General features: G+C 51.8%; 1 protein-coding gene across 1 annotated transcript; it reads left to right on the forward strand.

Annotated features, from left to right (window-relative positions):
* Positions 1–577: 577 nt before the first annotated feature.
* On the forward strand, positions 578–18,740 carry STRIP1 (striatin interacting protein 1). The gene is made up of 21 exons (XM_027972828.2): positions 578–769; positions 3,464–3,533; positions 4,253–4,327; positions 4,750–4,884; positions 5,084–5,204; positions 5,973–6,041; positions 7,061–7,167; positions 7,273–7,400; positions 8,618–8,800; positions 9,183–9,400; positions 10,346–10,411; positions 10,520–10,583; positions 11,678–11,749; positions 12,241–12,315; positions 12,507–12,604; positions 13,829–13,955; positions 14,254–14,354; positions 15,086–15,152; positions 15,705–15,809; positions 16,441–16,645; positions 17,801–18,740. The coding sequence occupies exons 1-21, from the start codon at positions 590–592 to the stop codon at positions 18,046–18,048; spliced, it is 2,514 nt and encodes an 837-aa protein (XP_027828629.1). The 5' UTR covers positions 578–589; the 3' UTR covers positions 18,049–18,740.
* Positions 18,741–22,314: the final 3,574 nt, after the last annotated feature.

Consider the following 22,314-nt stretch of genomic DNA (forward strand, 5'->3'; position numbering starts at 1 on the left):
AGCGCATTGTCTGGCTCACCCACAGGCTCTATGTTACAGATCATTTCACTTTTTTCATTAGTGTAGGAACTTGATTTTGTTCCCCATTCTCTTGCACTGCCTTTAGTCTAAGAGACATTCATTAAATGTTTGTTGAATGAATGATTAAAAGAATGTCGTAACTGTAATTGTTTCATTGATTTACTCATTCCTTTCCCACGTCTCCCCCACGTGAACGTAATCTCCATGAAGGCTGGGATCGTGTCCATTTTGTTCTCTACAATATCCCGCAAGCTTTGGACAGATCTGTGAAAGTAACAAGAGCAAAGCGATGTTAAAGGAAAGAGGGGGGTTCCACTAAACTGGCTGAGGGGCTAAGGGAGGTTTTGCAGATAAAACTGCGATCTCTAAACTGGAACCGAAACACAAACTAGAAGGGTAAGATTTCACAAACAGAGAAAATCTCGCGAGGTGTTGGACAGTCAAGATGGCGCTGGCATGTGCCGCCACACTTAATATGGCGACCAGGGCGCGTTCCGGGACGAAATCACGCGAGAGTTGCATCACAGCCATAGTCAGTGAATTGAGCCGGGGGTGTGGAGCCGCCAAGATGGAGCCGGTAGCCGGCACTCCCGGCCCGCTGATCATGAACAACAAGCAGCCTCAGCCGCCGCCACCTCCGCCGCCTGCAACCGCGCAGCCTCCACCTGGGGCACCGCGGACCGCCGGAGGTCTCCTGCCTGGTGGCAAAGCCCGAGAGTTCAACCGCAACCAGCGAAAAGACTCGGAGGTCAGGAGCTTCGGGGGGCGAGGCTAGCACCAGGCGGGCGGCGGCGGTGGACCCCGGCCCCATTTCTGGGCCACTTTCGGGTCCAGGCTGGGTTTCCTGGAGGGTTCGGCAGGGGAGTTGTCATTTACAGCGAAAGGAGCAGGAAGCAAGGCTGACATCCCCGGGAGTCGGAGGCGTGAAGCTGGGGTCCCCGACCCGAGCTCTGCCGACCGGGAGAACCTCCCGGAGCCCGTATTGGCTTTTCTGAGGTCCGGGCTGTGGGCGCGGTCTCCGGGCTCCAGCCCCTGGGAAGTCCGCCCCGTGCCCCATTTCTCGGGTGAAGAGTCAGTGACCTGCGTGCGCTCTAGAGGGCGGGGCGGCTACACCCCAGACCCCCTAATCATCTCCAGCTTCTGGTCCTGTGAGTTCCGCGGCGCACGGTGGCGGGCATGTGTGGGCTGGGAAAGGACTGGCGAGGGTTGGGAAGGCACCTCCGAGAAGGACTGAGCTAATTAATTAGCACTAATAGTATCAATACTACGCGCCTGTAGGTCGCGATGGTTGGAAAGGGGAGCAGTCTTGTTCTGCTCTGAGCTTAGCCACTGCAGATTCAGGCCACGGTTAGACAGTGCCCGGTGGTTGGTGTGCCCAGTCCACCCGATGCTCAACTGTTAAAGATCAGAAATAAATTAAACAGGCGTTGAGGCTCAACATCTCTCTTCTCTTGTTTAGTGGGCTGTTCCTCCCATTCCGGAGACACCGTAGTCTGGAGCTGACTAGTCACCTCACCCCGAGTTGAAGAATTACTCCCACTGCATTCCATTGTAGAATTCATGAATGAAGACACACACGTAGCAGCGTTTTAGGGCTTCTTAATCAGCATGTTCCCAGAGCACTTACTAGGAAATTTCTTTCACCTGAGACAACCCTGAGGCTGATTAACAGTCAGATGCTTATTAATGAGAGGGCATTTTTTCTTGTCCAGATATAATGTATCAGGTCATACCTGAGTGATGATGCTATCTTTAGACACCTGAAATCAGTACCTCTCAAGCTCTTGGTTTTGTTGGCAAGAACAAACCTCTGGTCAAACATCAAAATTTGACAAGTTCCAGTCAGATGCACTTTGAGCTTGAAGTGAATTATTTGAAAAAGCAATGAAACCGACCTTTTAGTAGCCCTTGCATGATGGGCTGATTGCACATCAGTGGTGACTGCTTAATAATTTTTCAAGTATGGAGGATTTTAAAAGTGGTAGGGATGAATCCAGTTTCATCATCAGAGGCATCGTAGTTGTTCAGTAGTTAACAATTTTCCTAAGTGTTTCTATTAAATGTACTTTCTACCCTTTAATTTCTATATAGATTCAACACATGGAAGGTCATTCAGTGAACACATTTAAGCTGAGAGACCTGTCAGAATCTATTTTCTTAGAAATACTGATACAGCTCTCTTTTGAGTCAAAGCTGAAATCAGTAGGCTGGGAGCCAGAGGCGTGCCTGCAGAACAGGGAGGCAGGTATTTGACGAGAGCCCACTGTGCGGCATCGTTTTAATTAGTCCTTAAAAAACCTTCAAGATAGATTTTTGTCATCCTCATTACATAAATGAAGAAACTGAAGCTCAGGAACTTATGAAACTGTGCAGCCTGTTGCCTCTGAATAAGAAGTAGAGTTATTTATGTTACTCATGTTTGAGGGTATGTTATGTCATTTTGTGGGTGGTCATTGTCTTCCCAAGTAGATAGTAATTAAGCTGAGGACTACCTTTTTCTTCACCTCTGTTCTTTTCCCAGAACAAGGCTTCCCAGATGGTGTGTTCTCAGTACTCACTTATTTCCAGCAGTAAAAAGATTCTTTGCCATAATCTCTCCTATGTGTGGGAGGGAAACCATTTCTGTTCAGCTGCTGCCTTCTCTGTCAGTTCTTGCTGAAATTTGAGAGAAAGGCAGGAAGACTGAGGGTGTCAATACTTATTTTGTACTGAGCTGTTGATAGCCCACTTGCTAAGTCACTTCAGTCGTGTCCGACTCTGTGTGACCCCATAGACGGAAGCCCAGGCTCCCCCGTCCCTGGGATTCTCCAGGCAAGAACACTGGAGTGGGTTGCCATTTCCTTCTCCAATGCATGAAAGTGAAAAGTGAAAGTGAAGTCGCTCAGTCGTGTCTGACCTCAGCGATCCCATGGACTGCAGCCTTCCAGGCTCCTCTGTCCATGGGATTTTCTAGGCAGGAGTACTAGAGTGGGGTGCCATGGCCTTCTCCCTGATAGCCCACTAGCCAGAAAGAAACGAGGCTTCTAAAGCCTTAGTACCATGTGGAATGATCATTTCATTGCATGGAACACATGGAAGCTTTAGTGTTCATTTATCCAACAAGTTGTTATTTGAGTATATGCTCTTCATTCAGTCACCCATGCCAAGTACTGTGCTGAGCATTGTGAAATCATGGGTGAGAAGAATGGACACTAAACAGACGCACAGGCGCATGTATAATTATGAGTTATGATAAGTGCCATGAAGGAGTAGTGCAAGGGGCTCTGAGAGGGCTTGGTAGGGAGAGCCGAACTAACCCAGAAGACAAAACATTGTGAGAAAACGTCAGAACAGTGAAGGCAGCGATGTGCTGTAACACAGTGGTGTCTCTGGAAGCGTGTGTGTTTGTTCCTTTGGAAAACACTCATGGTGATCTTTTACATAACTCTCCTTTTCTCAACAGGGCTATTCTGAGTCTCCAGACCTGGAGTTTGAGTATGCTGACACAGACAAGTGGGCTGCAGAGCTCTCAGGTAAGGCAGAGGCCTTCTATTACTTGGTCTTTAATAAAATTGAGAGTGAGTATCATTTTGGAGTTCATTTTATCTCCTAGTTAGTGCTAGTAATGATATATATATATGAAACTTATTATTAGATTCAGGCCCTTCGTATCTTGTAACTTTGACTTGTCCTTTACTTTTATGAAACATCTCCACATGGTCAGCTCGATTGGCTGTGGCCCAGTCCCACTGTGGACATCGATGTTCTTTGGCCATACACAATCCCCCTGACAGTGGTCTCTCCTCGAACAAGGAGTCCTGAGGAATGCCAGTGAGGGGGTCTGTCTCTGTGCCCATCTGTTGTTGCCACTGCTGCTCATATGTAGTATGAGATCAGCCTGAGCTGCTTCTCAAGCCTCCATAGTACAGGCCCTGTTCTCACGCCACTTGAGAGAGACATGTTCACGGTGGCAGTCAGCCTTTGGCATGGCATGGTGGGATCAGTGCGCACTGGACTGGAAATGCCAGGCTTTATGCCTAGCTGGCATCTGGTTATTGGCTGCAGGGGTAGTCAGCATTCTGTTGTGCGCATTAGGGCATTGAGACCCCCTTAGTAATTAGATAGCATCGTCCAGGAGTCACTGTGACTCAGGGACAGAGGTGGGCCTGGAAGCAAACACCTTACCTTCTCTGCTACTTGTGGCCCTGTGATGGGACCTGGACATGGAGATAATGACCTTTTTTCTTGACAGAGCTCTATAGCTACACGGAAGGACCAGAATTCCTGATGAATCGAAAATGCTTTGAGGAGGACTTTCGGATGCACGGTGAGACGATTCCCCTGCTTCTTGGCTCCTTTCACCCTGCATCCTGAGAGCTGCAGGTTTCTGTTAGTCATCTGAATGACCTCAGTTATCCTGGAGTGGCCAGAGAAGCCTGCTGAACCACGGTTTTTCAAGGCCGGATGTGGCATGTAGGGTGGGCTTGCAGGTACCCTGGTGGGGGCTTTTCAGAAGTGTGTATCATGGGGGGAACTTTATGTAATTAAAATTGCACCCAAAATAGCAGTATTTCAACCACACTTCAAATTCATGGGGCAGTGGTGTGACCTCCTCCTTTATATAAGGAGTAATTTATTTTTCTGAGCTTCTGGTCCTGTGGCAGTCCTGAATTTGATGGGTTAACACGGTGTCTGTTTCATTGGGAGGATTTTTCTGGGCTCCAATCTAAGCAGTCTCTCTCCTGACAGTGACAGATAAGAAGTGGACTGAGCTGGACACCAACCAGCACCGCACCCACGCCATGAGGCTCCTGGATGGCTTGGAGGTCACTGCCAGGGAGAAGAGGCTCAAGGTGGCTCGGGCGATTCTCTATGTTGCCCAAGGTACTGAGTGGACACCCAGGGACCCCTGACACCAGCTTCAGTGATGCTGCCCGGTCAGATGCGGGGAGGGGCGCAGCGAGCCGTGCCCTGTGTCCGCTGTCCCGTCAGATGCAGGCAGGGGCGCAGCGAGCCGTGCCCTGTGTCTGCTGCCCTGTCAGATGCGGGCAGGGGCGCAGCGAGCCGTGCCCTGTGTCTGCAGGCACCTTTGGGGAGTGCAGCTCAGAGGCCGAGGTTCAGTCCTGGATGCGCTACAACACCTTTCTGCTCTTGGAGGTGGGCACCTTCAACGCTCTGGTGGAGCTTCTGAACATGGAAATAGAGTGAGTTCTTCTGAGGGGATTAAGTAGGGAAAGGGGGCAGAGGGGCAGAGCTTGCAGAACTAAGCAGTTTTGAGAGGGTTAAATGGGCCGCATGGGGCTCTGTTCTGACCAGGCAGTTGAATAATAGGCGAGATGCTGACCCAAACCTCGAAGACCAATGAGGAGCCCCTCAGCTCACTAATACCAAAGAGCTCATTAGACAGTGCAGCTCCTGCCCAGGCCTACAGTGTTCCTCCAGAAAAAATAAAGGTCTCTCATTGTGAACCTGCACACTGCCTTGAGTTTCCCCTGAGCAGGAGACCAGGCACAGGCTGACACGTGGTTTCAAACAGCACCTGCTCTAGCCTTTGTCTCCACTAGTCCTTTGTTTGGTGGACAAGCCAGCTGTTGCTCATCTAAGGAAAACACCATCAATAGTAAAAGCACTCCTTGGGTGCTTGCATGTCCCAGGCATTGTTCTAAGGACACTATACATACTAATTCATTAATGACGTAGCTGCTGTTACCGTCCCCATTTTGCAGATGAGGAAACTATGGCATGGAGAAATTGAGTGTCCAAGGGCACGTGGCTAGGCAGTGTTAGAGCCACGATTCCAACCTTGGCAGTCTGGTTTAGGGCCTGAGTTTTTGCCCGCTGGGTCCTGTGGGCTCTTGTGCAGTCTAAGTGCATCGCATAGGGTTTTCTCACCTTGTTGGGCAGCACTTGCTGGGGGAGCCACTTCTCTTGCTGCCTGGGGGAAGGCACTGACTCTCACATCTCTCCCACAGCAACAGTGCTGCCTGCAGCAGTGCAGTGAGGAAGCCAGCCATCTCTCTGGCTGACAGCACGGACCTGAGGTGAGGCGAGCAGCGCCCCGGGCTCCCTGAGCGATAGCCGGAGAAGGAGGGCAGGGCAGGCAGAGGCGGGTGCTCTGGGTTTCCTCGCTGTGTGTGCTGTTCTTCTGCACGCGCTAATTGCAGATGTGATGGGCTCGGTGTATGATGAGCAGGCCCTACTGAGGGCTCCCTGGGATGAGACCCCCAGAGGAAATCCAGGGTGGAGCCACTTAGTAGAAGTGTGGCCTCCTACCACGCTGCTGCCAAGAGGCTTGGTGGAGTGGCTTTTTGTATTGGGATGAAGCACGTGATGTGGCTCCTTGTGTCAGCCATGTACAAGCTGTGCTTTTCATGCACAGCTTGCCCATCTGCATGGGGTTAGTCCTGACAACATCAGGATGTTTCCTGTCTGTATCCAAAGGTTAGCAGCTGCTAAACAGCAAGATCACCTTTCCATTTTTGTGAGGATTAGAATCCACCTCTTTTTGTGAATTTGGAAGTTTTCAGATTAGATGCTGGTGGCATTCCCTACTGTAGTTAGGGTCCCTGGCCATCGTCCTGCTCGCTACTGTTTCTTCTCCATCACGGGGTAAACACTTGCTTGTTCTCATCTTGACCCTCCTCTACTTTGTCTGATCCAACACCCACTTCCTCATCTCACTCCTGCCTCTGTGTTTTTCTCATTCCAGGAAGCTTAGGGTAGTAAATGCTTTGGGCCATTTTTGCTCATGTCTGGATATCCATTCAGTAGCCATTTATTAAGCATCTGCTTTGAGTAAGCACTCATACCCTAGAAACACAGAATAGAAGGTCTGGTCCCAACCTTAGCACCAAGGACAAAGAAGGAAACATCACAGGTGTTTTGTGGGACTGAGTTTTCAGTTTTTTCTACCTTACAGTCCCCGCACCCCTGCCTCCACCCCCGCCCCAGCCAGCCTTTGTGTGCAGGCTTTTCCCATGTCAGGTGGGATGTGAGGAAGCAAGGGGTGCTCCCTTGATTCCCCCATCCTGCCCCCTTATGAGCTGCCTCTTGTTCCCAGGGTCTTGCTCAACATCATGTACCTGATTGTGGAGACCGTTCACCAGGAGTGTGAGGGTGATAAGGCCGAGTGGAGGACGATGCGACAGACCTTCAGGGCTGAGCTGGGTAGGACTGGAGGCCCTGGCTGGAGGCCCTCCTGGGAACGGAGGCTGGAGGGCTTTGGGAGGGTCCTGTTGCTGCCGATGGTTCTGATACCTTGGTGTCCCCCAGGTTCCCCGCTGTACAACAATGAGCCATTTGCCATCATGCTCTTTGGGATGGTGACCAAATTTTGCAGTGGCCATGCGCCTCACTTCCCCATGAAAAAGGTTCTCTTGCTGCTCTGGAAGACAGTGTTGGTGAGCACTTCCTTGAAGGGGAACTCAGGTGCTAGGGGACAGGGGTGGAGGGAGACTTTCACTGTGTATCCTTTTGGATATTGAATTATATGAATACATAACTGCTTTAGTTGAAAAAAAACTCTGAAAGAAGGGTCCTGGAAGGAAAGGACAAAAAAGTGTCACTTTGGGCTCACAGCAGCCAAAGAGGACTTGGTGTTTGAATCAGAATAGGTGGTTGGTTCCCTGGTTTCTGGAAACTGTTTTCTGCAACCATGTAACACCTTCTCCCCAGACAGGCTGCTCTTGAACCTGGAGCTTATAAAATGATTGGAGGCAAGATTAAAGCTGGGGTAATGGGGCCCCTCAGTCAGATGTCACTGGAAGGAAGAAAGGTTGAGCCCTGAGCCTACATTAGCCTCAGGGTATGGTGCAAAAGCTTACTTTCTTTCTAGCTAGGGAAGGATTGGGTCCAGGAAAGCAGGCTCGCCATCACCCTTGGCTTGGGGGCCATGCTCAGTAGCCAGACCCAGGCCAAACCAGGAGCCCTTTTTGCTGGGAGAACAGAGGAACTGGAGTCTGTACTCTGGTTCTCCCTGGGCCTCACCTTCCCATCTTCCATAATGGGCCAACTCTGTGGAGCCAGAGCTCAATGAGTTTAGGCCCCTTTAGAGTGGTCTACACATTTCATCTTGGCCAGAAGCCTGTTGGTTGCCTATGAAACCTCATTGAAGCCAGAGTGGAAAGCAGTTGAATTGCTCAGAAGCAATGAAATGAAGCAGCCTAAAATCATTGAGCTCTACTGGGGTTTTACTTCTAGGGGGATGTTTAGATGAAGTTCTTTTGTGTGTTTTGTTTTCTTAATTTGAGCATCCAGCATTGTATTCCCAATTTAACTTCGAAAGACTAGCATTTGAGTGTCACCTACTTTTCTAGGAACCTGAAGGGTTAAGCTCTTCAGGCAGCTTTGTTACTTGATGAGTCTTGATGAGTCTGTGGGCCACACAGCCACGTGTGCTTCTGCACCAGGCTTTGTCAGCCTGTGTGTCTCTCCTCTTGACCCCCTTTCCCCTCTCCCATGATGATGTCGCTTGCTTCTCTTGGAGGTGGGCCGAGTCCCTTGTTCAGAGGTTGTGTGGTCTCTGTAAAGATGTGGTGTCACAGATGCTTTCGAGCCTGACGCAGACAGGGACTGCCTTATGGACATGTTGACCTGGCTCCACACCTGTCTGATGCAGTGCACTCTGGGCGGCTTTGAGGAGCTGCAGAGCATGAAGGCCGAGAAGCGCGCCATCCTGGGGCTCCCCCCGCTGCCTGAGGACAGCATCAAGGTCATCCGCAACATGAGGGCTGCCTCACCCCCGGCCTCTGCCTCCGACCTGATTGAGCAGCAGCAGAAACGGGGCCGTCGGGAGCACAAGGTGAGGGCGACAAGGTCCCCATGACTCCTGAGGGTTCTCAGGGTCCTGTGCAGGTGCAGTGGCATGGTCCCTGGATGAGCCCTAGGTTGTTGCAGGTCCCCTCTGATCAACGAGTCGGTGTGCATGCCTTAGGGCAGGGACACTGTGTCCCCAGCCCAGGGGCCAGGATCTAGTGGGCGCTTAGGACGTGGCACTTCTGAGGGACTCTGGGGCAAGAGCTGATGTGTCACTTGGGCCCAAGACCGTGACTTGCTCTCAGGTTTTTCCCACTGCTCCTGGCTCTCTTCCTACCACCTTTCTATGTAATTGCCTCTCCAGCCTCCATGCCCCTTTCTCGTTCGTTGGTTGGCTCTTGTCTGACCTGCCTTCCCTCTGCTTTCAGGCACTGATAAAGCAGGACAACTTGGATGCCTTCAACGAGCGGGACCCCTACAAGGCCGACGACTCTCGGGAGGAGGAGGAGGAGAACGACGACGACAGCAGTCTGGAGGGGGAGACGTTCCCCCTTGAGCGGGATGAGGTCATGCCTCCCCCAGCGCAGCACCCCCAGACCGACAGGCTGACCTGCCCGAAGGGGCTCCCCTGGGCTCCCAAGGTCAGGTGCGTCTCAGACCTCCCGAACGCTCTTCACTCCTAAAACCAGAGTCACCATTCCCGCAGGCCTGGCATCTGGCCTGAGTTGTCACATGAGGTCCTGTGCAAGGCCAGGATGTCCTTGGCCTTGGGATGAGCCTCTCTTGCCGTGGGGGGTCAGGGTGCTGGCCTGGTACAAAGAGGCTCTTACGTGGCTCTCAAATCAGTAACGTGGATTAGCTCTTGGTTAGACGTGATACTAGTAAAAGGAAATACGAAAAAATTAAAACAAGGACATTTAAGTAAACCCATCTCCACTCTCCCAGGGGTTGTGTATATTTGAAAATTATAGATTAAGGAAGAATTTCTTCAGAACCATAAGATGTTTGAGACACGTGTGTGAATCTATGGATTTGAAGATTGCTGTATGCTTATAAATGTAATCTGTTTGAAAGGGCATCGACTTAAGAAACAGATGAACATGGGAAAAGATATAGAAGTCATTTTATTGATCTAAGTAAAGCCCCAGTTTTCGGTGATCTGTGATGGGAATACAGAATAAGTCATCAGAAAATACAAGCTAGCCTAATGGTCTGAGACAGAACAATATGACTCATGAAAAAATGAGTAGTTTACAGCTGTAATTGGAAATTTCATAAATATCTGAGAAATTCTGTTGACAGACTTGTTATTAACATCAAGTACGCTTGAATAAAGTACGCTTTTAAGTTTGATGTAGCACCTTGATTTTATGAGTAAATTAGTTACATTTAATATGTTTTCAGAATATTGATCCAACAGCATTGTAAAGGACCTTAAAATAGTCTGAAGGTTTCAGTTCTTTTTTTCAAGAAGAAAAGCAATTTGGGAGACTTTTTCCTTTGACTTCACCATTTCTGGACGTTCTGTGTTTTATTAACCATAATGCCTTGAGATAACTTGTAAGAAAGCCACAGTCTTTTCTTTTGGCAGAGAGAAAGACATTGAGATGTTCCTCGAGTCCAGCCGCAGCAAGTTCATAGGTTATACTCTCGGCAGGTGAGTATGATCTGAGTGCCTTTTAAAGAAAGGTAGTGGGAAGGTCACCCTCCCAGCCTCAGGTGTTTGAGGACCCAGACCTAACACAGGGCCTTTGTTCTTCTCCAGTGACACGAACACAGTGGTGGGGCTGCCCAGGCCAATCCACGAAAGCATTAAGACTCTGAAACAGGTAGGTGGCTTCAGGTATGCTTTTGGCCTAGTTTGGTCCCAAGTGAGTAAAGTGATACCATCCTGTTGGGAGAAGCTTTTTTAGACTTCTGTCTGCCTGAAGGAACCAGGGGTGGAGTAATAGGTGGACAGTGGCAGTATCCTTGAAAACACTTTTTCATGCGTTTTACTTATTTTAACTGAGCGTTTTTTATTGGGTACTTACTGGGGTACCCATTAAAGATTCTATTAACTGACAGTTGGCGTTTTAAGGGGCCTAGGACATAGCCTCCGTTTTCCTTGCCCAAGTTCAGGGAGTTGAGTTAGAGGAGTAGGCAGGTGGAGATTCAAATGCCAGCTTGTTGCCGATGGAGTGATATGGGAGCATAGCTGCAGGAGGTGTCCTGACACCTCCCTTCCAAAGTTAGGCAGACTCGCCTGCCCAGACCAGAGAGGCCTGGAGCCCTGCTCAGCCTAGGCAAGGAGCAGAAGCGTGCACAGGCTTTTCTTTTTCCTTAAGAGAGAAGAGAAAGAGGTTGAGCGAGACTGTCCTGTTCCTCCTCCCATGCTGGCCAGTCAGGAAGGGGAGGAGTGAGTGGGCGGCGGTGGGGAGAGACCAGGGTGTTTGGTACACACGTGTCCCTCCAGTGGGAGGAAACAGCACAGTGAGGAAGAGGGGTGTTCCCTAAGAGTGTATCTGCAATATAAGTGTTCATATATTTTTGAAATATAATTTTGAAATTTGTAGTACTAGGTGGGCCTCATGCAGCTAGGCTTTTTGAGTATTTGAGTCCTTGATTCTGTGTACTTGAGTCCTTGATTCTGCTTTTACGTTTCCTCCTATAGCTGTAGCTGTCTGCAAGTCCCCTCCTCTCCTTTAATTTGCCTGTTTCCCCCTAACCTGTTCTGTGCTTTCTTTATACTGGTTTTAAGAGACAGGTGCCCACTTAGAAAAATATTTTGGGTTGGGGTTTTAGTTCAGGATCTCTGTGGTGACTTAGCCCTCTTTGAGAAGATGATGTTTGAAGAAAATTGCATGGGGTCTTTCCCAGGTGTGGGCATTTGGCCAGAGAATGCGAGGTGTTTGCCCTAATGTCTCTCTCCCTCTCTTTGCAGCACAAGTACACATCGATTGCAGAGGTCCAGGCACAGATGGAGGAGGAGTACCTCCGCTCTCCTCTCTCGGGGGTGAGTTGGGGGCCTTCCTCAGCTCACCGGATCCCAGCCGTTCCCAGCACTGTATAGGCCTAGGCTGCAGAGCATCCTGGCCCGCCCTCACATAGCTCCCAGTCTGGCTCCCGCTGCAGGGCTGCTGCGTGTCGGGTGCAGGGGTAAGAGCACAGACTCTGGGCCCGCCACCTACCTCTCAATCCCAGCGCCACCCCTTGGTGGATGGTGACTTAGGCAAGGTACTCGATCTCCTTCTGCTTTCCCTTCCTAGCCTGTTAAATGGAAATAACAATAGTACTTTCTTCATAGAGTTGTAGTAAGGATTCATTGTGTCTTTACAAGTGAAGTACCTGGCACATTTTGTTATTAAAAGTTTGTGATCATTATTAGCATTGTCGTTTACGTCCATACTTAGAGATTCTCCTCCAGCCAGCTAGCAGGCTGGCTCAGGAGAGCATTGTCAGGACCAGGCTTTGTATCAGTGCCCCTTATATGCATTGTGTTGAAAGGGAGAAGAGGAAGTTGAACAGGTCCCTGCAGAAACTCTCTACCAAGGCTTGCTCCCCAGCCTGCCACAGTACATGGTGAGTGCGCACCTCCTGAGAGCTCTGCCTGCCATGTGGTCACCGCCCCACAACAGGCCTTGAGAGCATGCCACTGGTGTCCTTGAGCCCCTCCTTTTGCCCCCTAAGCACCTCTAAAAGCACCGCCTCTCAGGAGTTTATGCTGCCTGGGGCCCTCTCAGCATGCTGTGTGAATGTCTGCTCCTTGCCAGATAGCGCTACTGAAGATCCTGCTGGCTGCAGCTCCCACCTCGAAGGCCAAAACAGACTCAATCAACATCCTAGCTGACGTCCTGCCTGAGGAGATGCCGTGAGTATCAAGTCTTGAGAGTTGAGGATGTACAGAAAGGGGACGTGTTGCTGGGTGGTGGTGGTTCTTTGTTTTGTTGTTGCTGCTGCTGCTGTTACATTAGCTCAGCTTCTCTGCAGATTAAGTTTAGGGTATTCTTGGTTTAGAAGAAAGAAAATGTACTGGGTAAAATAATTAGTTTTACTGCTTGTGGGGACACTTTCATCTGATTGGCCTGGATTCTAGTGTAAACTCTGCAACTGAGTGAATTGGAGACGTCACTTCCTCTTCCTCCTCTGTTAAATGAATAGGGCTGTGTCTGACATTTCCCCAAGTGCTCCCTTGAAAGCTATGTGCTTAGGACGTTCAGGACATACAGTTTTAGCTTCTGCACAAAAATCAGCCATTGGAGCTGGGTGTAGATTCTTTACTATTCACCAGTGAACTGGCATGAAAAATATTTTTGAACGTCCCAGGGTAATAGTGAAATCTCCAGGGGTTCTTCCTTCCTGAGGCCCTGACCTCATGTTTTTGATCTGAGAGTACAAACTCAGATCACGTTCTACTTTGAGAAGGACCTGGGCACCTGATCTCCTGCCTGCTTGCCAGGACTGCCCAGCTCTGAGCCTAACTCCCTGGTGGGCTGGCCACTTGAGTCTAGTGGTGACAGCCAGTGAGGGAGTAGGCGGGTTGGCTAACACCAAAGGGGACGTTAGAGAATGCCAGGGCATCTGATGGTCCTTGGAAAAAGGATTCCAGAGTCAAATATTAAATCTCCTCTTATAAAGATTTATAGTTAACTCCTTAATTAAGAACTTAACTCCAAACTTAAGAAACTGATTTAAGTAAATGCTTCCTAAATTTATTTGACTCTGAACCCCTTTTCCCCATAACAAGAGCCATCTCAATATGCTGGTATTCCAACAGAACATGCTCTGAGAAACACAAGTACATATGATGGCAGAAGCCTCAGGAAGATCTTGAGATGAGAAGTTCAGTTTTGGAGGAAAAGCAGGGAAATAGGCCAAGAATATGTTTGGGGCATCAGAAGGAAGAAGTCAGGTGTACTGAGCTAGATTGCTTGGGAGGTGGGTGGGAGGAGCCAGGCCTAACCTCTGAGATGTCCGTAGGGTGGAGGGTTAGGTGGGAGCTCTGCCCCGAGAAGGCTCAGGAGTCCTGTCTCCTGGGAGCGCCAGGCAGGAGGTGCTGCACATGCTGGGGCCTCACCCGGGGTTGTGCTTCTAGCACCACAGTGCTGCAGAGCATGAAGCTGGGAGTGGATGTGAACCGCCACAAAGAGGTCATCGTTAAGGCCATTTCTGCCGTCCTGCTGCTGTTGCTGAAGCACTTCAAGCTGAACCACGTCTATCAGGTATCTACAGCCCCTTCCTTCTGTCCACGGGGCCAGGCCCTTGGGCAGTGCTGCTCCTCAGGCCCCAAAGAACAGAGGCTTGGCCTTCAAACCTCCCTGAGCTCTGCGCAAATGTGCAGAGAAACAGTCCTCCACACGAGGCTTTTTATCACGAGAGAAAGGGTGAGATCCCAACTGCTGCTGCTGCTAAGTCTCTCCAGTCGTGTCCGACTCTGTGCGGCCCCATAGGTGGCAGCCCGGCAGGCTCCCCCGTCCCGGGGATAGGGGGCATGCTTATTTTTTCTCCTGTTGCTTTCAGTTTGAGTACATGGCCCAGCACCTGGTGTTTGCCAACTGCATCCCTTTGATCCTAAAGTTCTTCAATCAAAACATTATTTCCTACATCACTGCCAAGAACAGGTGATAAGGACCAGGGATCAGGAAGGGGTGGGTATGGCCAGATGGCAGGGCTCCTAGCTGGCCTCTTCCACTGAGCCCAGTCAGCGTCCACAAGCTGGTGCTCTGCCAGATGTCAGGACCCAAAGATGAAAGAGACGTGGTCTATAGAAAACACCAGTTTGTCATACCTGAGTCTGGCTAGTCTCGTGACATAGGGGGCTCAGTCTGTCTGTGCCTGGGTGGGAGGGTTCTCATCCTGGGCTCTAGTACTGCCCTCAGTCCTTCTGTGTCCCCCATTCTTTTGAGGAGCCTGGCGGGGCTGCCTGCTGCTCCCAGGAGCTCGGCCATGTGCACTGTGATGGCTTGTCTGCTCTTACCCCACCCCGTCACCTGGTGCCAGCTGTACTTCACACTGTGAAACACCGCAAGCTGAGCTGTTAGCCAGACACAGTCTCCAGGAGGGGTTTGGCGTAAATTAATTGCCTTGAGAAATCGACCACCAGCCCCAGATGTATTGCTGTGAGGGATACCATGCTCTCTCCACCCCTCACAAGATTACAAGCTTGTCTCTGGCTACAAAGGGGTCTTACGAGTGCTCTCGTAGCAGGTGTTTCCCTGTCAGGGTAGAGCAGACAAGGTAGATTGCTGTTTCTGCTTCGGCACGCCAGAGAGGAAAGCCAGGAGTCAGCGGCCGTTCTGCCAGGCCCCAGCCCTTGCTCATGGTGGGTGCCTTGTTCTCTTGCTCCCTGCAGCATCTCTGTCCTGGACTACCCTCACTGTGTGGTGCACGAGCTGCCAGAGCTGACTGCCGAGAGTCTGGTGAGTAGCTGGCCTCTGCCCCAGTGCTTCCTCTGGGTAAGGGCTGGACTGGAGAGCCTGCCCCCTCACCTGGGGGAAAGGTGTCTTCACAGGTCAGCTCACTGTTGAGTGCCTGGCTTTTGAAGCACTGACATTGCATAGGAGGACCAGGAAGGGGACCTTGTAGGAACATTTGGATTTAGAAATTATTTTGTCAGGACTGTGGTCTTCAGGGGCTGCTGACCCAGAGCTCACCTGGTCGAGTTGTTTCCTTCTCCCCACGCTGGAACTCTGGGGCCACAGCTGTGAGGGAGCCTGGGTGCCCCAGGTAGTGGGGGCTGAGGCCAGAGCCCTCAATGTCATGCTCCACGTTCCCTACAGGAAGATTCTAGGGAGCACCCCCTACCCTCTGCCAGCTTCTGGGATGGCATGCCCCCGGGCTGAGGAGAGGAGAGAGTTCCTAGTGCCCACATGGAGTGACGCGCAGTGCTGAGGTCATATATGGGAGGGCCTGGGAAACTGGGGGCGCCTGCAGCTGTGCAGGAGACGATGGTTGCTGGGTTTTCCCTGCAGGAAGCAGGTGACAATAACCAGTTTTGCTGGAGAAACCTCTTTTCTTGTATTAATCTGCTTCGGATCTTGAACAAGCTGACAAAATGGAAGCATTCGAGGACGATGGTGAGTCAGCACAGCCAGCAGGCATGAGTCCCGGAGCTTAAAGCAGAGTGACACACACCGGCCTGTCCCTTCACGTGGGGGCAGGGAGTGCCCAGGCTTGCTGGAGCAGCCGCATCCTCCTCACCTAACTTTCCTGTAGCCACATCTTTACATGTGGAGGTGGATCCCTGGTTCCTCGACCAGTTGAACTGGAAGCTAGAAGAGGCTCAGTCAAGCACTGACACAAATTCTCATGTAATATAGAAGGAATTTTGAATAGCCTCTTAATCTCCACTGGTAACATAACCAGGGTTCTGAGAACCGTCTCAACTCTGAGTCTGTGGATGCCTCAGGTGGGGAGGCCCACTCACCCCCTGGAATTGTATGTACCTGCACATAGGGATACTTTGGGTGATGGACTCCATAGCTTTCTTCGGATTCCAGAATGACCCATAACTCGGGTGACCAACCATCCAGGTTTGCCTGGGACTTGCCTAGTTTTAGCCAGGAGACTTTAGTGGAAGTCATATGTCCCAAGAAACTCTTTAGTCTGAGGAAGACTGTGACAGTTGGTCACCCTACCTGTAACCCGGAGGGGCAGCAGTGGATTTATTTCTGCGTTCAACACAGCCTCCCTCGTGCCCCTTTCCAGATGCTGGTGGTGTTCAAGTCAGCCCCCATCCTGAAGCGGGCCCTGAAAGTGAAACAGGCCATGATGCAGCTGTATGTGCTGAAGCTGCTCAAGGTGCAGACCAAGTATCTGGGACGGCAGTGGCGGAAGAGCAACATGAAGACCATGTCTGCCATCTACCAGAAGGTGCGGCATCGGCTGAATGACGACTGGGCCTACGGCAACGGTGAGGCTCCGTGTGAGGCGAGGGAAGGGAGTGGGGGACAGTGACAGCTCTTCCTTTGCTCTCAAGTTTCCCTCCGAGCAACCTGGAAGTGCCCAGCTCCTGCGTCTGTAGCATCAGAATGGGACGCCCAGGAAGGGCTTGGAGAGACTACCAGGCTTGTGTCTGTGGTCATCCCTGCTCCTCTCTGTGCCTCCGGTTCCCTTTTCCAGGAATTGTCACAAGCCTTTATCCAACCTCTCGTCCTTTCTCTCACCCCTGCAGCTGCCTTGGTTCTGGTCACCGAAATTCTCGCAGCTCCTAATGGCCTCCCTGCCTCTGGTTCCTTTCCCTTCATCAGTGCCTCAGACTTTGCCCTAGTGATTTTTATAAAACCCAGATCCAGTGGTGGTATCTCTCTGAGTGTAATCCTTCTCTGACTTCTGATTTCCCTAAGAATTAGAGCCAAACTCTAAGCGCATAGGGCCCACACATGGTCCCTCCCTGTCCTCTGCAATCTGCTCCACCTCCTCAGCCCAGCCTCCATCACACCTGGGGCTCTGAGCACGTTGGCCGTCCTGCCCCGGACTTGGTCCCTCTCCTGGCAGGGTGCCTCCCTGTAGCCCTCTGTATCTGTACGTGCTCCTCCCCTCCCGCCTTGGCCTCCCTGGCAGAGTGGGTCTTCCTGGTATCCCCAAGCATGCTGCCGCACCCTTAGACTTCCTGACCACAGCACCAGGGGCACGTGACTGCATCTGCACTCCCAACGCCCTGAATTTGTAGAGGCAAGGTGGCCCACAGCACCCGGTCAGGGATTTGAGAGAATAAGCAAACGGGGGTATCTGCAGGTTCCTGCCTCTTACCTGGGAGAGCCAGGGGGAATGTGACTTTCAGAGAAGTGTGCTGTCCTCCTGGCTTTCCTCAGCAGACCCACGTGAACTGCTGTGTAGCCTCTTTCTCTGTAGCTCTGGTGTTTCCCCTTTGACCTGACTTTTCCTGTGTACCTAGGAAAGAAGTCCTGTAAGTCTTCCCGAGGGTTGGGCTTGGAGGTTTCCTGTTATTGGTTGACATTGAACTGGCCAAGCCCAGGCCCGCATGGCCCTGGGCTGCAGTGACCCCAAGGGGAGCTGCCACAAGGCTTTGGTTCTCAACATAACATGTCCTCCTGCTTCGTCGTAGATCTTGATGCCCGGCCTTGGGACTTCCAGGCAGAGGAGTGTGCCCTCCGTGCCAACATTGAGCGCTTCAACGCCCGGCGCTATGACCGGGCCCACAGCAACCCTGACTTTCTTCCTGTGGATAACTGCCTGCAAAGTGTCCTGGGCCAGCGGGTGGACCTCCCTGAGGACTTCCAGATGAACTATGACCTCTGGTTAGAAAGGGAGGTCTTCTCCAAGCCCATTTCCTGGGAAGAGCTGCTGCAGTGAGGCTCCTGGGTGGGAGGCTGAAAATGAAAGAAGGGGTGATCTCCAGGTACCCCAGGGGCTGTCCTGGTTCCTTGCTGCAGTGCTCCCTTCCTCCTGCAGGTGGCAGCACATTCCTACTGTGCCCTTCTGAGCCAGTGCTGGGCTGGTGAGCAAGTCTGGATCTGGCTTCTCTTTGATTCCCAGGGTCCTGCTCGGGAGTGGCCACCTCTCTGCTTGAGATCCTCTCTTCCTTCACTCTTCCTTGCCCTCCTCTCTTGGACATAGTTGGTTGCAGCTCCTTTGTCATTCCACCGAAGGCTGGAATGGGCTGGGAATGCACCGTGTCTGAATTTCAGGGGTCATGCTCCCTCTTCTGAGACACAAATCCTTGGCATGTCAGCTTGCCAGAGAAGGAGGGCTTGGGATTAGAGTGGAATCTTGGCCTTGCTCTGGGGGTTTCTGATGTCATTCCAGCCTCTTGCTAGGTTTCATCCAGAAGCAATTGCAGAGGCTCCTGCAGCTGCCTCAGCACTTTGGTTTTGGATAGGGTTAGGGGAGGAGAAGCAGCTTCCCTTAATCGGAGGGGCCATTTTCTTTCCCTGGTGTGCAAGGTTTGTAAATATCTATACATAAATCTGTGTGTATTCTCGTGTCATGTTGAGGTTTTTAATGTGTTTGTGTATTCTGTTTACATTAAAAGGAAGCAAAACCAACGCCCATTGCCTTGTCTGCAGGAAACATGGCCCCTGAACATCTCCTCCAGGTCTAGAAAGTGGATTTTCTTGCCAGCATTGATGGATCACTCCCTTGTCCCTGCCAGACTGCCCACTTTTCCCATCTGAGGGGGAAGCAGAGGGGGAAGTTGGTACTTAGCCCAAGTGTTCTTGTCCCAGTCAGTCTGGTTTTGCTCCAGGGCTTCCAGCCCCAGGGCTCAGGGTTGCTGAAGTGATAAGTTGTCTGCACCCCCTGGGCTAGAGAGAATTCCACTAGGAGCCCCAGGTTTCTCTGGCTCACACCCTTGAGCTGGCCTCAGCCAAACCAATTCCAGTACTAGGAGGGGAGGGGCCAGGTCAGAGAAGGGGTGGACTGTCCTGGGCCCTCACTGGGCAGGTGCTTGAGACTGAGAGGAGACTTAAGTGCCCAGAGCCTGGGGAAGCAGACCATCAGGAGTCCTGGGAAAGAGAGGGTCTGCAGGCCCACGTGGCTGAAGAAGAAGCAAGGCGCACCTTTGTGCCCAGCGTCAGTGTGAGGCCTCCTGGAGCCTGCCTCCGGCCTTCGGGTCCCTGGATAATGTCTGCCTCCACCTTGCTTGATCTTGAGGCTCTGCTTCTGAGGATCTTATGTTCTGATGCTGGGAAAGGGTGTTCCCTTTTCAGAACTGCTTCAAGTTTCCTTATTTATAGGCCACGTATGGGGTTTTTCTAAGTCTCCAAGGGGTCTTGACTTATAAAGGAAGTGTATTCTGGGGGAATTCTCCCCTTTGTTCGCTCCCCATTCAGTACCTGCCCATTGAGATTCAGTCCAGGCCCAGAGCTGGGCTTCCAGGACAGGCCTTGACTCACCATCGTGTTTATGAGCAGCCTGGTGGAGCCAGCAGTGTGCTCCATATGTAAGTCACACGGCCTAGGAGATGGAAGGTCCCTGCAATTGTCCTTTACCACAAAGTAACTTGCACGGGACAAGGGGATTCAACACAATTTATGTGTACATTGTGGATTCTCTGCTGTTTTGTACTAGGGTCAATAGCAAGTGTGTATTTTGAGACTGCAGTTTGAGTAAGATAAATTTTCACTTTCTTATTTCACCATGTAGCCTGGCTCCCTGAACCCACCTAGCTGAGGCTTTGACCTCCTTCCCGGTTTTTTATTTCCCCAATCTCTCCTCTGAAGCTTCACCTTAACAAAGGTGCCATTTTCTCTCTTGGTTTGCAAAGGTCTAAATATCTTCCTATATATCTATACAGAATAAACACACAATATCAAAGCTGCACGGGCCAGTAACGCCTGGGCAGGTGAATCCTACATCTGCTGGCCTGGGAGGGGAAAGGCCTTAACCATGGCCACAGAGAGTGCTCTGGGCAGGTTGGCCATTTGAAGCCAGGTCTGGGCCGAGCCCGTTCTGGGTGTCCTGAGTGTCCAGGTGAACAAGACACCACGCTCTTACTTTCCTTGAGAAGCTCACAGTTGATGGAGAGCTGGCCGGAAAAGCAAGTGGAAGCAGTAATGTGGTGGAGACAGACGTCTGGGGGGCCTCACAGGGCCCGTTGCTCCCAGCCAGTGCCCTCCTGCTGGGCAAGGGGCAAGGCGAGGGGAGCCTTCAGTTGTTGAGGGGAAGGTGGGGGCTCTAGCACCAGGAACAAGGGCTCCCAGAGCGCATGCTTTGTGCTCACAGCAGGGATGAGCCGGTGGCTGAGGCTGTTCTGCCCCTGCTGCATACAGGAAATGCCCAGTTCCTGAGGATGCTGGGCTCCGTTCCTGTCCGGGGCTACAGAGGGTCTGTGCATTGGGGTTATAATTCAAGCTGATGTGTAAAGGATTGGGAGCGCCTGGGGCTGAAGATTGAATGGCTGTAATAAGCAGCATTTCCTGATGTTGGATTGAGACTGGAAGCTGAGACTGAAGGGCATGCTAGCTAGGGCTCTCCTCTCCAGGTCTGGTGTCTGAGCCCCTGCCAGGATCAAGATCTAGGGCTTCTCTGGGTGGGACCCACAGGAGCGGAGAGGAGCCTTAGCAGAGGGAGACCAAGCCTAGCTCCTCTCAAGATTCCAAGTGGGGCCACTTCCCTTCTCCTTTTCTCAAAGGGTGAACTAGAGCCCCCAACCTGGCCTTGACTAGGCTGAGGAGTGAGGCTGGGGGCAGGGGCGTCTGGAGACCTGGGGGCTGTGTCTTGGGGTGAGACGCCTAGGGTGTGGAGGAGGAGGAGGGGAGGATCGGAGGACGGCTAATGGGAAGCAGGTGGAAGGGCTGCCCGAGTCCCAGCCAGGGGACAGGCCGGCTGGGATGGCCCAGTCAGTGGGAGAACCCGTCAACTCACAGATAATCCCAGGAACAGGCTCTGGGATGCCCATTCATATTCATTATGTGTGAAGTGGGCGGTTGTAAAGTTAGCTTTCTCTTCATTTGGCTGTCACTAGACAGAAAAATATGAGCTGTGGGCAGATGCCCCTGGATGGGGGCCAGCAGCTGGTCTCCGTCCTCCCTGTGCCCTCCCCTACCAGGGCCTCCCTCCTGCACAGGGCCCGCCGCAGCCCTGCCCGCCTCTCCCGCCCTTGCTGCCTTGATCTCTGACTCGACTTTGTGTTCTCTTTCTGTCTCTTTCCCACTTGTTTCCTTTGCTCTCACAGACTCCTTCCTCTTCCCTCTTTCTGAGCTGTGAGAGAGAGGGGTTGTGGTTTTTCTTGACCACCGCTCTATGTCTGGCAGCCAGCACAAGACGTGGCTCAAGTGGGCACTTAGTATCTGCAGAACTAATTTTTCTCTCTGCATCTCTGACTTCTGTGAGACAGTCCAAAATCTTGCTGGCTGCTGCTTAGGTGAAGATGCTTTATAGTACAGTGCTCTTAGCCCTGGAAGTAGAAGGGTGGGTCTGCTCCCCAGTTCATCTTTGACCCGCTGGGTGAATGTGGTGCTGCTCATCAGTGGTAGCTGGGACAGCTTCTTCCTACTGCCCAGGCTCTTCCCTTCCTGATGGACATGGGCTCAGGACACCTGGGCCTTAGAAGCCAGGCCCTCAAGTGAAGGGACGAGAAGGAAGACACTGGTGTCCTCGGGGGCGGGGGGTGATTAAGCCTTGTCACTGACTAGGCAGATCCATCCATCTGACGGATCTGCGCCCTCCTCGGGAAGAAGCATGGCGCTGGCCACTGGAGTCTTTGTGTGCTTGGGTTTCTCCGCGCCTGGAGGAGGCCCTGGATGGGGGGAGCTGGGCTGCTAGCTGAGGCCAAGCTGCTCTGAGCAATGTGGTTGTGTTTACTGGGAGGATGGGAGGGCTGGGCCTGCTTTTTTCCTGCCTTCCAGGAAGATAAGGCAGAAAGCGGGGATGAAGGATAGAATGGGTAATACTCTGAAACCACAAGAAAGGGTCCTGGCTTTCGTCTCTCCCTACAGCTCAGACATGTTCCTGGGGCGTCTGGGAGCAGGGGATGGCCCCACCCCTACTACTCTGGGGTCCCTGCCCAGGGAAGCTCAGAACCCTCAGTGGGCTCCCCAGACTTCCATCTCCCCTCCAGTGTCCATTCACCCACAAGCTATTTCAGCTCTCTCACTCCCCTTCCCACCCCTGGTTTTC

The sequence above is a fragment of the Ovis aries genome, chromosome 1 (genome assembly GCF_016772045.2).
Source record: "Ovis aries strain OAR_USU_Benz2616 breed Rambouillet chromosome 1, ARS-UI_Ramb_v3.0, whole genome shotgun sequence".
NCBI classification, from domain to species: Eukaryota; Metazoa; Chordata; class Mammalia; order Artiodactyla; family Bovidae; genus Ovis; species Ovis aries.

Bases quoted from the DNA above. Each gene is read 5' to 3' on its own strand.
- STRIP1 (XM_027972828.2), top strand. From the start codon at position 590: ATGGAGCCGGTAGCCGGCACTCCCGGCCCGCTGATCATGAACAACAAG. The intron at 7,401-8,617 runs GTGAGCACTTCC...TGTCTGATGCAG, and splicing joins TGCTCTGGAAGACAGTGTTG to TGCACTCTGGGCGGCTTTGA. The intron at 15,153-15,704 runs GTGAGTAGCTGG...TTTTCCCTGCAG, and splicing joins AGCTGACTGCCGAGAGTCTG to GAAGCAGGTGACAATAACCA.